Source organism: Bos grunniens, chromosome 13 (assembly GCF_055505025.1).
Source record: "Bos grunniens cultivar Pamir isolate PY7600 chromosome 13, Bosgru_T2T1.0, whole genome shotgun sequence".
NCBI lineage: Eukaryota > Metazoa > Chordata > Mammalia > Artiodactyla > Bovidae > Bos > Bos grunniens.
Genome location: NC_141177.1, coordinates 74,633,812 through 74,646,904, shown reverse-complemented (window position 1 = coordinate 74,646,904; position 13,093 = coordinate 74,633,812). Strand labels below are relative to the sequence as shown.

The window sequence follows — 13,093 nt, the reverse complement described above, 5'->3', positions numbered from 1 at the left end:
GAGAGGCTCAGAGGTGAATCTTTTTATCTTCTCTGCAACTACTAAATCCAGAATAGAAGTTGTACCCTGCTTATACTTAATTCAGACTTTCTGGGGAGAAAAAAAAAAAAGAATCTTCCCATGCATGTCCTCCATCCTGTCTGGCCAGCTAGTTTTTGCCCCCACCCCAATCCCACCTTCCCTGGCAGCTCAACAAGTAAAGAATCCGCCTGCAATACGGGAGACCTGGGTTCAGTCCCTTGGTCAGAAAGATACCCTGGAGAGGGAATGGCAACCCACTCCAGTATTCTTGCCTGGAGAATCTCATGGACCAGAGGAGCCTGGCAGGCTACAGTCCATGGGATCGCAAAAAGTCCGACATGGCTGAGGGACTAACACCGTCATGCTGTCACAGTATCTTTAAGTCTTATAGGTGTCTGTGAGTAATTCAGGCCAAATGTGTTTCACTATTTGTCTATTTTGATTTCCAAAACTGAGGGTCAAGAATAGCATCATTCAGGTGCATTTGTCTTTCTTGAGTTGAAAACTCAGACCCCAGGTTTATAGAGCTACATGAGTTGTTTATTTATTTGTTTATTTTTGATTCTGGCACCATGCCGATAGGACATTTGACAGTTTGTAATATTGTACATTGATTTTTCATCAGAGAAAAGTTTTGTTTTGTCTTTAAGGAGAAATATTGCATTTGAACAGATCAGATTTTCGCATTAGGATTTCGCCATTATATTTCAAACTTTCAATTTTCTGGTGTAACTAAGCTGTGCTTTCCTACTGTCCTGGAGAGAGCCTGAAAGCTGTCCGCCTCCTCTAGAGTCACCCAGACGTGCACCACACTCTGCTAATGCCTTGCTGCACTCTCCTGACTCCTGTCACTTTGGAGCCATCAGAGACAGTCTTTGAGCAGGTTTGCCAAGTATAGTAAAAAGAATGTTTTTCTTCTTGAACCATCTGAAAACAAGTTGCAGATCTGGTGTCCCAACTGCCCCCATGCCTGCCAGTGTCACTGCGTATTTTCTACAGACGTGGCCAGTGACCCTACATGAGCACGATAAAAAAGATCAAAAGCAGAAAACGAGCATGGATACTACCTTTAATTTTCAGACCCCACTTAAGTGTCACCAATCTCGGTAATGTCCTTTGTTTTATTCTGCTGTCACATCCCCACTACCTCTGGTTTGGAAGAGTTCCAGAGCCGTCTTGCAGTTTGACTAACTTTGATCCTTTGGATGCTTGCAGGCCAGTCACGTTGTAGGATGTTTCCAGTTTGGTTTTGTCTGATGATTTCTCATGACTGGATTCAAGTCATGCCTCTTTGCAGAGTGTTCGCTGAAGTGACGTCGTGTTCTCATGGTTGATTTGGAAAAAGGCGCCCTTGATTCCAATTCAGTCCATTACCAGTAATGTTCCCTTTGACTATTTGATGAAAATGGTATCTCTAGGACTCCTCAACTGTACAGATACTCTCTTTTCCATTTGTAGTTAATGCATATCTTGTTGGGGGGGATGGTGGTTGAAACTAGGTCACTATCCTGTCCTTCATCGGTCTTACAAATTATTAATTTATTTGCTTATGCCATATGGACTCATAGTTTTCTATTCTACTCAATGGATTATAATCCATTACCATTAAGGACACTTTCAGGGTGGCTTCTGTGTTCTTTTAACAGGCACCCATCGTGTTTGAGCTCTTCCTTGCTTCCTAGCATAAGCAGATACTCAAGCTCATTTTATACCTTCCCTGCCCCAGCCCTGACAGCAGTCATTTCTTCAAGGAGCTATGGTTCCATTTAATGGACAACAGTATTTAGAAACCAAATCTGGGTGCTAGATATGTGGACCACAAGTTGACAAACATGATCTAAAATAGGATGACCTGATGATTGTGATGGTTAAATATGAGGACCAAGCTGGCAGGATCAAGGCTCCTCGATGACTTCTTCCAGTTGCCAGAATGGTCTTCCCATAGACCTTCTATTACACCTGTGACCAAGAAAATAAACTGCCCAACTTTGGTTAAACCATCCGACATACAACCCAGCATGGTTATAGAAGAGTAGTTCCATAGCTAGTAGTGTTTTAGAAAGCAGGAGGTCACTGGTGATCAAGATACTACAAAAGGACAACTATTTTGGGTTGATTATTGAGCAGCTGTCTAAGCCAGTTTGACCAGACTTCCTAAGCAGCCGTGGTTACCCATCAGAACCATCTGGGGAGATTTTCAAATGCCCATTCCTGTGTCCCACCCCAGACTAGTGAATTCAACCTCTGACCATAGAACTGTATTTGTTTAAGCACCTTGGTTGAACCTAGTTTGCAGTCAAGGTTGAGAATCACAGGGTTAAGTGCCCTGTTTCCTAGGAATCTGGCTCAGCCCCCTTCATTCTCTCAACCCCAAGAGTAATCATCTGGCCTATTGACTGTGCACTTGAGGGAGCGGCATGAACACTTACAGACCATTGAGGGGCCAGTGAGTGAAGCCATAAGTGTGTACCTATTCTGTTCTGGACACTGTTCTAAGCACGTCACATTGATGATCTCATTCTACCTTTATAACTATATTATTGAGCATATGCTGTACTAGCCCTTTTTTACAGGTGAGGAGACTGAGGCATAGAGAAGCAACCACTTTGCAGAATGACCCTTGGCTAGGACCTCTGGGAATTTAGGTCTAGAAATAAGGTAGCTTGATACCAGACCATAGGCCAGTGCTTCTCAAACTTTGGGTTTAGAGCCTAAAGTGCTTTGGGTTCTCAATGGGTTTTTGGTTTCAGAATCACCTGGAGACTATGCAGAAAAACACTGAGGCCGAGGCTCATTGAAGGAGGGGAAGGAGCGAGCCTCTAAGTTTTTCCCAAGGGCTTCTTCATACCACAAGAAAATTGCAAGAGAAGAGAGCATGATGGCTAGAGAAAGGTCCAAAACAGAGGAGACGGGCAAATAGGAAAGAACCCAAGGGCCCAGGTTATGGGGAGGTTGACGTTAAGCGTGAGTGTGGACTGAGGGCCGTATTAGGAAGAACTTGAAAACAAGCGGTTTCAACATTTGCTTTCCTTAGTGTCAAGCAGCCACATGGGCCTTTTTTTCACCAGCAAAGTGACACATGCTCCTTGGGTGACCTCAATATGTAACACAAAGTGATGCTCTCTGTACTAAAACTACGTCCCCAAACATAGACCTGACAGAGTTTTTCACTAAGACGTTTTTTATTTAAAAGTCATGGCATAATGCATTTGGTGGAGTGGAGTCACATGGTCAGAAGGCACCCTCACCACGATGTCTAGTCAAAGCTCATTGCGCTACCAAATGCAGAGACTAAGCATATGCTTTGGATATCAGCAAAGCAGGCGCATCGAAAGTAAGTGACAAAAACTCGACTTGGATTGATTACTCAAAATATTATAATCAGATCATTTAAAGAGAAATTTTCTTTTGGAGCACCTTTGAAGATTGGGTCAGGTGAAATATATATATATTTTGGTATGAGGGTGGGACTCCATACCAAACTATATTTGGTATTTAAAATGTCTGATAGACTTAGTCTGGCCCTTTTCTCAAATTTGGCTTGTTCATCATATAATAGCAGATTAGCAAAGGTCAATATACACATGTAGGTATGCCTTTAGACAATCTACTCATTTTTTTAAAAATATTGAAATATATCCAAAACAAAGGTAATTTCACACTGAGGACCAAGTCTCGCTGTCATTGTGGATGGTCATTTTGCTAATTTTGCTCCTTGGTGGTTCTGCTGGGTAGTAATTTCCCTGGATTAACTGTTGTCACCGCCATCTGTTCCCAACATAGACGCAGTACAGACGTTTAAAGGGTAGAGATCAGGGAGAATTTCAATAAACCCTGCATGTTCATTCACCAAGGACCTTCACTGACCAGGCTGCCTCATCCTGGAGCCTTGGGTTGGTTAAGCCAGCACTTCCCAAATGATTTTTCATTATTGTGATCCCTGGGAGAGCTGTTTTAGGCATTTTGGACTTATGCTGTCCCCCAACCACGAAATTTTAAGGCCACAAATATGCTGTGTATCTGTTTATGAACTGTGGCCTTTTGGAGGGGACTTTTTGCCCTGCCAAGGACAAATGTTGGCCTCGATTAAGAAACCATGGGCTAGGCCAGTGGAAGACATTCGCGGGGTGGAGTTGGGGCCAAATTTGTAAGATATTTGTGCTCCTGGACCCTTGCCAGCCCGAGGTAGCTGTGTTCCTCCAGCCGAGGCCTCCCCGCCCGTGGATGGTCTGCTCCCTCTCTAGCTCTTGCTTGGTCTCTGAGCTGGTAATGGCTCCCCTCCATCACTGGCCTGTGGACTTCACTGTCCTTTAGTGCTGCCCTTGCTTCTGCCCACATCTTTTAAAAATATCTTCCTCTAAACTCCTCACACCCCTTTGTGTTTGTTTTACTTAATTTTTATTGGATAGTTGCTTTAGAGTGTTGTTAGTTTCTACTGCACAGCAGAGTGAGTCCGCTGTGCGTATCCATACACCACCAGAGCACTAAGCGGAGTGCTCCCAGCTCTACAGTAGGTTCTCGTTGGCTGATCTATTCGGCACATGGATCAGTGGTGTAAGTATGTCAGTCTCAGTCTCCCAACTCCTCCCACCCCTCTGCCCTCACTGGCATCCATACCTGTTCTTGTCACACCCTTCTGAATGTGTCCCTGCTTCCTGCTAGGACCACAGTTGGTCTCTTCCAGTTGGAACCCCAACCTTCTGCGACCAAGCCTCCAAGACAGTGTTGCTTCACCTGCTTCCAGTCTTCACTCCTCTCTTTCCCTCCTCCTGCCCTCTTGCTTTTCTTTCCTTCTTTCCTTAGTATAATTGTTTAGTAATACACCTTTGTGGAGGGGGCTTGGTTTTCTTCATCCCTTCCTTTTTCCCCTTCCTATTGCTTGTTCACTGGCCTTGCATGTGATTTTGCGTTTGGCTCTTAAGCTATGTAGACTTAAGCCCCTACATGCCTGAAGTTTCTTTCTTTTGCAAACACCCAAGTCACCCTGATAAGCAGGCCCCTGAATATTTTCTCCCCACGAGTTAGTGCTGTTACCAGGAGGGAATAAATGTCTGTTCCAGGGACAATTCCTGCATAACAAATTACCCAAAAATTAATTGGGTTTAGAATAATGACATTTATTTTGCCCACAAATTGACCCACTGAGGGGGCTGAGTGGGCAGTTTATTTCTAGCTGACTCAGCATCATCTGGAGCAGCTCAGAAATTAGGAGATGGTACCATCCAGATTCGGAGAAGGCAATGGCACCTCACTCCAGTACTCCTGCCTGGAAAATCCCATGGACAGAGGAGCCTGGTGGGCTGCAGTCCATGGGGTTGCTAAGAGTCGGACACGACTGAGCGGCTTCACTTTCACTTTTCACTTTCATGCATTGGAGAAGGCAATGGCAACCCACTCCAGTGTTCTTGCCTGGAGAATCCCAGGGACAGGGGAGCCTGGTGGGCTGCCGTCTATGGGGTCGCACAGAGTCAGACACGACTGAAGCGACTTAGCAGCAGCAGCAGCAACCATCCAGATTATTGGCTCACTCACTTGTCTGAGCCCCAGGCTGGGGAGAAGACTAGAAGCTGAAGGCTGGAATAACAGGGGCTCCTTGGGCATCTCTATGGCTCAATATAATCTCTCTCCATGATCCCTAGCATGAAGGGCCTCAGGCCGGCTGGCTACCTACACAGTAAGCCCCTAGGATGCCTCTCTCAAGGGCAGGAGCCAGCTGGAATCCACATCACCTTCCTTGGCCTTGCCTTAAAAGTCATGTGATGTCATTCTGACCACATCCTATCAGTTGGGACAATTAACAAGCCCTCCCAGGTTGAAGGGGAGAGAACATAGACTCCACCTCTTGATAGAGAATGTCACTCACGTTTTTTTAAAAAAGATGTGGAATGGGATATAGATAGGTGCAGTCACTTTTTGAGACCACAGTCTGCTTTCGTATCCATCATACACACATACATGCACACACACACACATATAACTTCATTTTTCAAGTCTTGTGGAATGAGATTCCAAACAAAATACTAATGGGAAGCAAGCAGGGATGGGATAATATGAACATGTCTGCTTTATGTAATCACGAGGCTTACAGTTCAAGCGTGGGGAGATAAAGAGTAGCTGCAGGTGGGGGAATAAACTCTGGGTTCCTGTCAGTGCAGATCAACCTTACCAAGTCTCTGATCTCTGTCAAGTGAAGGGTCTAATCTCTGTGATCTGGATGGTCTCTCCCAAAACCCCTTGTTCTATGAAATGTTGAAGTTCCGTTACACCATCATCTCGCTGTGCCTGTTTCTGCTTTAAAATTCCTCTCCTACACAATTTGCTGACTCTAAATTCTAACTGCTTTTGCTGAGCAGACAGTCACACTCTGCTGTCTACGCAGCTCTACTAAATCAAGTGTGAGCTTCATGTCCTCGATGGCACCAAGTGTTATTTCAAGAGTTATTCTTCCTTTGTGTATGAAAATTTGCATTTTGAATGTGTGCCATCAAAAGAGTAATAAGCCGGGGATTGTACTGTAGCCAAGTCAAAGGAACTATATATATATATATGGTAGATATATGTATAAAGAGCTGGCCCAGCTCTTCTCTAAGAGATAGTTTTGATGTTAGATGAGGGCATAAGAGCACTAAATCCAAAGGGTTGTGGATGTAAAAGAAATGGGAAATCGACTAAATGACAACCCCAGGATTGTCTGTGAGCAAAGCATTTGCACATGCAAGGTTACACTCAGGAAGTAACTCAGAAAGAGAAAAACAAATAGCGTATGTTAACGTATATATATAGCATCCCGAAAAGCGATACAGATGAACCTATTTGCAGGGCAGGAATGGAGACGCAGATGCAGAGAATGGGCGTGTGGACACAGCAGGGGAAGGGGAGGGTGGGGTGAACTGAGAGGGTAGCTTTGACATATATACACCGGTGTGTGTGGACCAGCTAGTGGGGAGCTGCTGTACAGCACAGGGAGCTCGACTCGGTGCCCTGTGGTGACCTAGAGGGGTGGGTCGGGGTAGGAGTGAGAGGAAGACCCAAGAGATATAGGCATACATATATCCACACAAAGGATCTATGTACACATATAGCTGATTCAGGGCTTCCCAGGTGGCACTAGTGGTAAAGAACCTGCCAGCCAAGGCAGGAGACATGAGAGACTTGAGTTTGATCCCTGGGTTAGGAAGATCCCCTGGTGGAGGAAATGGTGACCCACTCCAGTGTTCTTTGCTGGAGAATCCCATGGACAGAGGAGCCTGGCTGCAGTCCCTGGGGTCGCAAAAGAGTCAGACCCAACTGAAGCCACTCAGCATCGCACAGCTGATTCACTTTGTTGTATAGCAGAAGCTAACACAGTGTTGTAAAACATTATAGTCCGATACTAATTTTTTAAAAAAGCAGTGTACTCAGTAGGCACTTTCTGATGATGACGGCAGCAGAGCTCAGTTGCGACACTGAACTGGGGGGCACACTTTATGAGGCTGCTCCAACCATCCCTTGACATTTGTAAGCCAGTAATTTTTCAGGTTCCCAGGTACGTGCAACCAAGCATGAGAACCACAAGCCACTCACCACATAGTTTGTCTGCGCCAAGAGTTTTAGACTGAAGGACAGAAAGTCAAATTAAACTGGCTTAACCAAACCTGCATCTGAAAAGTCCAGGCAGTGTTTGATCAGAGAATCAGAGACGTTAGGACTGGGTCTCTCTCCCCATCTCTGTGGTCTGCCTTCATCCATGTTGGCTCCATTTCAGATGCCCTTCTCTTGGTAGGGTCAGGATGGCCATCAGCTAGACTTTCGTCTCCGTAGTGGGGAAAAAAAATGTGCTTCTTTCTCAACCACTCCACCACAACAAAAGATCTGGACCCAAGTTGCATTGCCTCTGTTTGGCCAGTCTTGGGTCAGCCCGAGACATGCAGTGTTCTGACTAGGCGTAGGTTACAGGACAACTCAGGGACCACGGGGCTTGCAAGAGAGGAGGTCAATTATGCCTAAAACTTGTGGACCTCTTAGAGCAGGGGAAGGGAGGTTTCCTAGGAGAAAACAGGACAACTACCAGTGCAAAGAATGAACAGAGAGCATTCAGGTCTACCACTGAGAAATATTATGGCTCCATGAATTGTTGTGTCTTTGTTTTCTAAAGGGCTTCCCTGACAGCTCAGTTGGTAACGAATCCACCTGCAATGCAGGAGACCTCGGTTCGATTCCTGGGTCAGGAAGATCCGCTGGAGAAGGGATAGGCTACCCACTCCAGTATTCTTGGGCTTACCTCGTGGCTCAGCTGGTAAAGAATTTGCCTGCAATGCGGGAGACCTGTGTTCGATCCCTGGGTTGGGAAGATGCCCTGGAGAAGGGAACAGCCACCCACTGTAGTATTCTGGCCTGGAGAATTCCATGAACTGTATAGTCCATGTTTTCTAAGACAGACAATAACAGTGAAGAGGACATAATGTTACGACCAGTAATATGCTTTTATTATAAATTTCCTTCTTTCCACTCTTGCTTGTTGATGAAAGGTCAACGTATAATCTTGAGGGAAGTACTGACATTGCTGCCAACCCTACCTGAAAGCCTGGACATGTGGAGGGAAGCTATAGATAAGGCGGAGCCCGCCGGCGGTAAGGGCTTCCCAGGTGGCACTAGTGGTAAAGAACCCGCCTGCCAATGCAGGAGACATAGGACATGCGGGTTCGATCCCTGGGTTGGGAAGATCTCCTAGAGGAGGGCATGGCAACCCACTCCAGTATTCTTGCCTGGAGAATCCCATGGACAGAGGAGCCTGGTGGGCTGCAGTCCACAGAGTTTCGAAGAGCTGGACATGACTAAAGGGACTTAGCACACATGCACCAGAGGTCAATGCCAAGGATGAGAAAGAAGTAGGGCATATGAAAGTGAACACGGCACAGACACAGAAAATGAACGTCAGTGCGGCAGGAGAAGCGAAAACACGTCAGAAGGGGAGATAAAGGTAGGAAAAGGACCGACATATAGTGACTGGCTGTGGTGGCTGGAATGTGTCTCCACAGGAAACATACTTGTAGAAAGAGACCCTGTGCCTTACGAGAATAGGACTTGAGAAAGTCAGCAGAGGGAATTGGAAGGCAGTGTGGAATCAGGCTTTTAAAATTTGCGTGTTCACTTTTTAAATGTCAGTCTACATTTCCAAGTTATTTGACAGTGGGTCAAAGGAATGCTGAAAGTACTGTTTTTGAGGGGCTTTATTATAAATGGCAGCCGCAGGCAGAGGTGAAATTTGAGCTTCTGTTTACTCCCGGAAATTCCTTGGCTGGTACGTTAACCTTGTCTTTGGAAGCCTGATGTTTATATATCAGCAGCCACAGGGAATTGCCTCCCTCTCGCTGCTGCTCCACTGCTACAGATTTTCTTATCTACCGTTCATTCAATTAGGGAAAGTTGGACCACATCATCTGCTTAGTTTTCTAATCACTTTACCAGCTCCATGTTTTAATAACCAGCGTCCTTCAGTGTTGTTTTTGCAGGTCAAGATTTCCTCAGCATGCATTTTAAAATAGAGGTCTTAGAAATCATGGAAAGAGCCACATTAAGGAGTTTAAGACCTGGATTTTGAAATCCAGACGCAGATCTTAGGAGGCTGAGCCCTGAGGTTTTACTTTTCAGCTTATTCGTTGATACTGTAAAAGGTTAGTTTTCAAATACTGTCACAAGGTAAGTTTTGAAGCTGTCTAGCTCACTGACCACAAAAATTAGTCATCTGTGAAATGTGATTAAAATAATCCCCTCTCTCAACTACCACAAGACTCCTTCAGAGGAAGTTATCAGGGTGTCAAGAGGATGCTTACTGGGACAAAGAATGAAAACAAAGTCATGAAACAAATGATTTCACCTTGAACCTGTGCCTAGAAATTTAATTAATTCTTAAGTTAAATATAATTCTGCATAAAATTTAATTATATGGCAGTGAGTATTTTCATACAATAAGTTGAGAAAGTTTGCCTGGTCCACAGTCAGCTGAAGAGGCACCATGCGTGTGTCATGGCAGAAAGGCCACAGGCTTGGGTGTTAACTAGATCCCACTTGAATGCCAGCTCCGCCACTCATTAGCTTGTAGACTTTAAGTCCCTCTAAGCCCCAATTTTTTCTTCATCTGTGAAATGAAAAAGTAATAATAGGGAGGGGAAAAATAATAATAAAAGGGAATAATAATCCTTACATTCTGGGATCTGGGCAGGGATTTGAAGTACATACAAAAGTTGTTAAGTCACTAAGTTCAACTCTGTGACCCTGTGGACTGTAGCCCACCAGGCTCCTCTGTCCATTGGATGCCCCAGGCAAGAATACTAGAGTGGCTTGCCATTTCCTTCTCCAGGGGATCTTCCCAACCCAGGGATCAAACTCAGGTCTCCTGCATTGCAAGAGAATTCCTTACCACTGAGTCATCAAGGAAGCCTGCTTCCCCCATATATAAGCACAAGCCTGAAGTCTGATGTGTGAGTACGTAGCAGGCACTCAGAAAGGATAGCTGTCACCACTGTTATTAGTGTTACTATTAAGATTACTTCTTCTAGGTGATAGATATCCATTTTTTCTCTCCACAAGAAGAAATCCAAAACCCAAAATCCTTTTTTAAGTAGCCTGAGTATAAAATTGAAAACTGACTCAGCCCAGGAAAATCATATTGGACACAGGGAGGGAGTCCTGCTAGTTCTCCAGAAAAAGTAAGGTCAAACTATTGTTTTCCTGCCTTGTATGTGTAGCCTTTCTCTAAAGAGATTTTGAGCTTTCACCTTCCCCTGTGTAGAATACTCCTGGTCATTTATCTGTTGTTATCCGTTCAGTAAGTTTGCCATTATTTCTTCAACAGGTGCCAGCAAAAAGAATCATAAGCCCTTATGAGCTAACAGTGAAGTTTCAGCCAAGAAAAGAAATAAAAAGCCAGTCTCCTGAAAACTGTGACATACATAAGCTTGGAATGTACTTGTTTGTGTCTTTCTTTTAGTTTATAGAATACTCTTTGCTCTTCATGTTGAAAATACTGTCAATTATTACTGGCTGTTGCCCACTTTTTCATCTTCAAAGTAATATATTTCTACTATGAAACTTCAACTCTGGTCAAAGCAGTGTATTAAAAATATATATATATTGAGTACAAGTGCATCCATAAACTTTCATATATGCTTACCTCTAAAAGTGAAAGTGTTGGTAGTATTTTAGAGATACAACATTTTTTTTTTTAATACCAGGCACTCTGTAAATATTTATAAGTGTCCATGAATGAACACATGGATAAGCAAATGAGCAAAGGGAGTTTGCCATGACTGCAAATAATTTCTCTTGAATGAAACGTACTGCTTCCTTTCCTGGGGAAAAAAAAAAAGTTAAATTAAGATAAATCATTGTTGAAAGTGTTCTTTGGGGACTGAAAGAGCAGGGAGCATGGTAATAAAACATTGCTCCCCAAAGCCTAATGTGGCGGCTACAGTTACAGGAAGCCTATTAATCCCTCCCTTTTCCAGATTGCCTGCCTTGTGTATAATTTAGGTTTTGAAATCTTCCTTTTCCTGGGCAGAAAATAGCCCCCAGAATATCAGACCTGTGGCTATTTGACAACAGCTAAATCTACCCCAGAGGAAGGTCTGTTATCCTTATTAACAACAATCTGTGGGAGGTGACAGGCATTTCAGTCTAAGCAACAATGAGTTTGTTAGGGTGTTTTCCAGATGCTAAAAAGGAGCTGGGAAACTGAGTATGGACCTAATCTTAGAGTAGACAGGTGGACCTAAATCTCACTTATCAGTGAAAATTCCAGTGTATCTCTTAGTTGGAAACCTCAATTGTCTTATCTTAGAAATGAAGTGAAGGAATGCACCTCATGATAGTTTGGGTGAGAATTAAATGAGACAACACGTGTGAAGCGTTTAGCTCAGTGCCTGAGTACCACTATTATGATCTTTCTGTTCACACTTCTGACACCAAATGTGTAGGCGTTTTCCTTGTGCCAGCCAATTCTCCAGCTCTCAACCTTCCTCAGCTGGGTGTCCCACAATTTAATTCAGTTCTTACACCAACTGTCCTTGGTTAGGATCAGACTCAGCAGGTTAAGGGCTCAGTCCCACAAGATGACCTCCGTGCTAGATGCCAGCTGCTGGTCTGAGCCACCTGTATTTCTGACTGACCAGCTGTCAAGTAAGGAGATCCTCACAAACCCCTCCTTGGGTTTGATCATTTGCTAAACCAACTCACAGAACTCAGGGAAAACAGCGTACTTACTATTACCAGTTTACTGTGAAGTATGCAAATGAAGAGTGAGGAAGGGTAAGGTCCTGAAAGATCCCCAGCACAGGAGCTTGTGAGGAGTTGGGGCATGCCACCTCCCAGCATGCGGATGTGTTCACCAACAGGGAAGCTGTCCAGATCTTATTGCTTACATATTTTATGGAGGTTCCATTACATACACATGGTTGATTAAATCATCAGCCATTGATGATTAACTCAGTCTCTAGCCCTTCCTCCCGCTAAAGACTGGGGTTCGGACTGAAAGTTCCAACCCTCTGATCACATAGTTGAGTCCTCTAGCAATCAGCCTCCATCCTAAAGTCCATGAGGAGTCACCCTATTAGCATAAACTAAGGTATGGTTTATTATGAGTAACAAAAGTTGCTACTATTAACTCTATTACTCAGGAAATTACTCAAGGGTTTTAGGAGCTCTGTGCCAAGAACTGGAGATGAAAATAAATAATTCTCCTTATAGTGCAGCATCTATGTGCTGTTATAAAAAACAGCTGATGACCACACCAGCCTCTACACGTTTTGATGCCAGGTGTCAACAGGGATTATAAAGAAACTCTTCTTCATAAGTTTGGCTCTCTCCATTGTACACATGAGAGGGCTACATCAGATCAGGAAGAATGCCCTCTCCCATCCATGGCTCTTTGAGCTAAAGGTGTAGGGGTTGGATGTGGGAGACAGGTGGGTTGGAGTGCTGTCTGCCAGTGATGTCCCAAAGTGCACAGGGAAGGGGAAATAAGGAACAGGTAGAAAGGGACCTGGTGAATTAGAAGAAAAGGGAGGTAAGCTTAGAGGCTGCTGCTGCTGCTGCT

At 44.3% G+C, this 13,093-nt stretch overlaps 1 protein-coding gene across 4 annotated transcripts in view; it reads left to right on the top strand.

The window, feature by feature from the left end:
• The window catches only part of MACROD2 (mono-ADP ribosylhydrolase 2), a 2,315,241-nt gene that overhangs the window by 2,139,942 nt on the left and 162,206 nt on the right, over nt 1-13,093 (top strand). Inside the window, exon 12 of one of the 4 annotated variants that reach the window (XM_086335016.1) lies at nt 10,856-10,956. The exons of the other annotated variants lie outside the window; for them this stretch is intronic. Within the exon in view, the coding sequence (XP_086191142.1) occupies nt 10,856-10,887 (32 nt within the window). The 3' untranslated portion in view covers nt 10,888-10,956. Of the gene's footprint in view, nt 1-10,855; nt 10,957-13,093 lie in introns of those variants that run through there. 4 annotated transcript variants of the gene reach the window in all.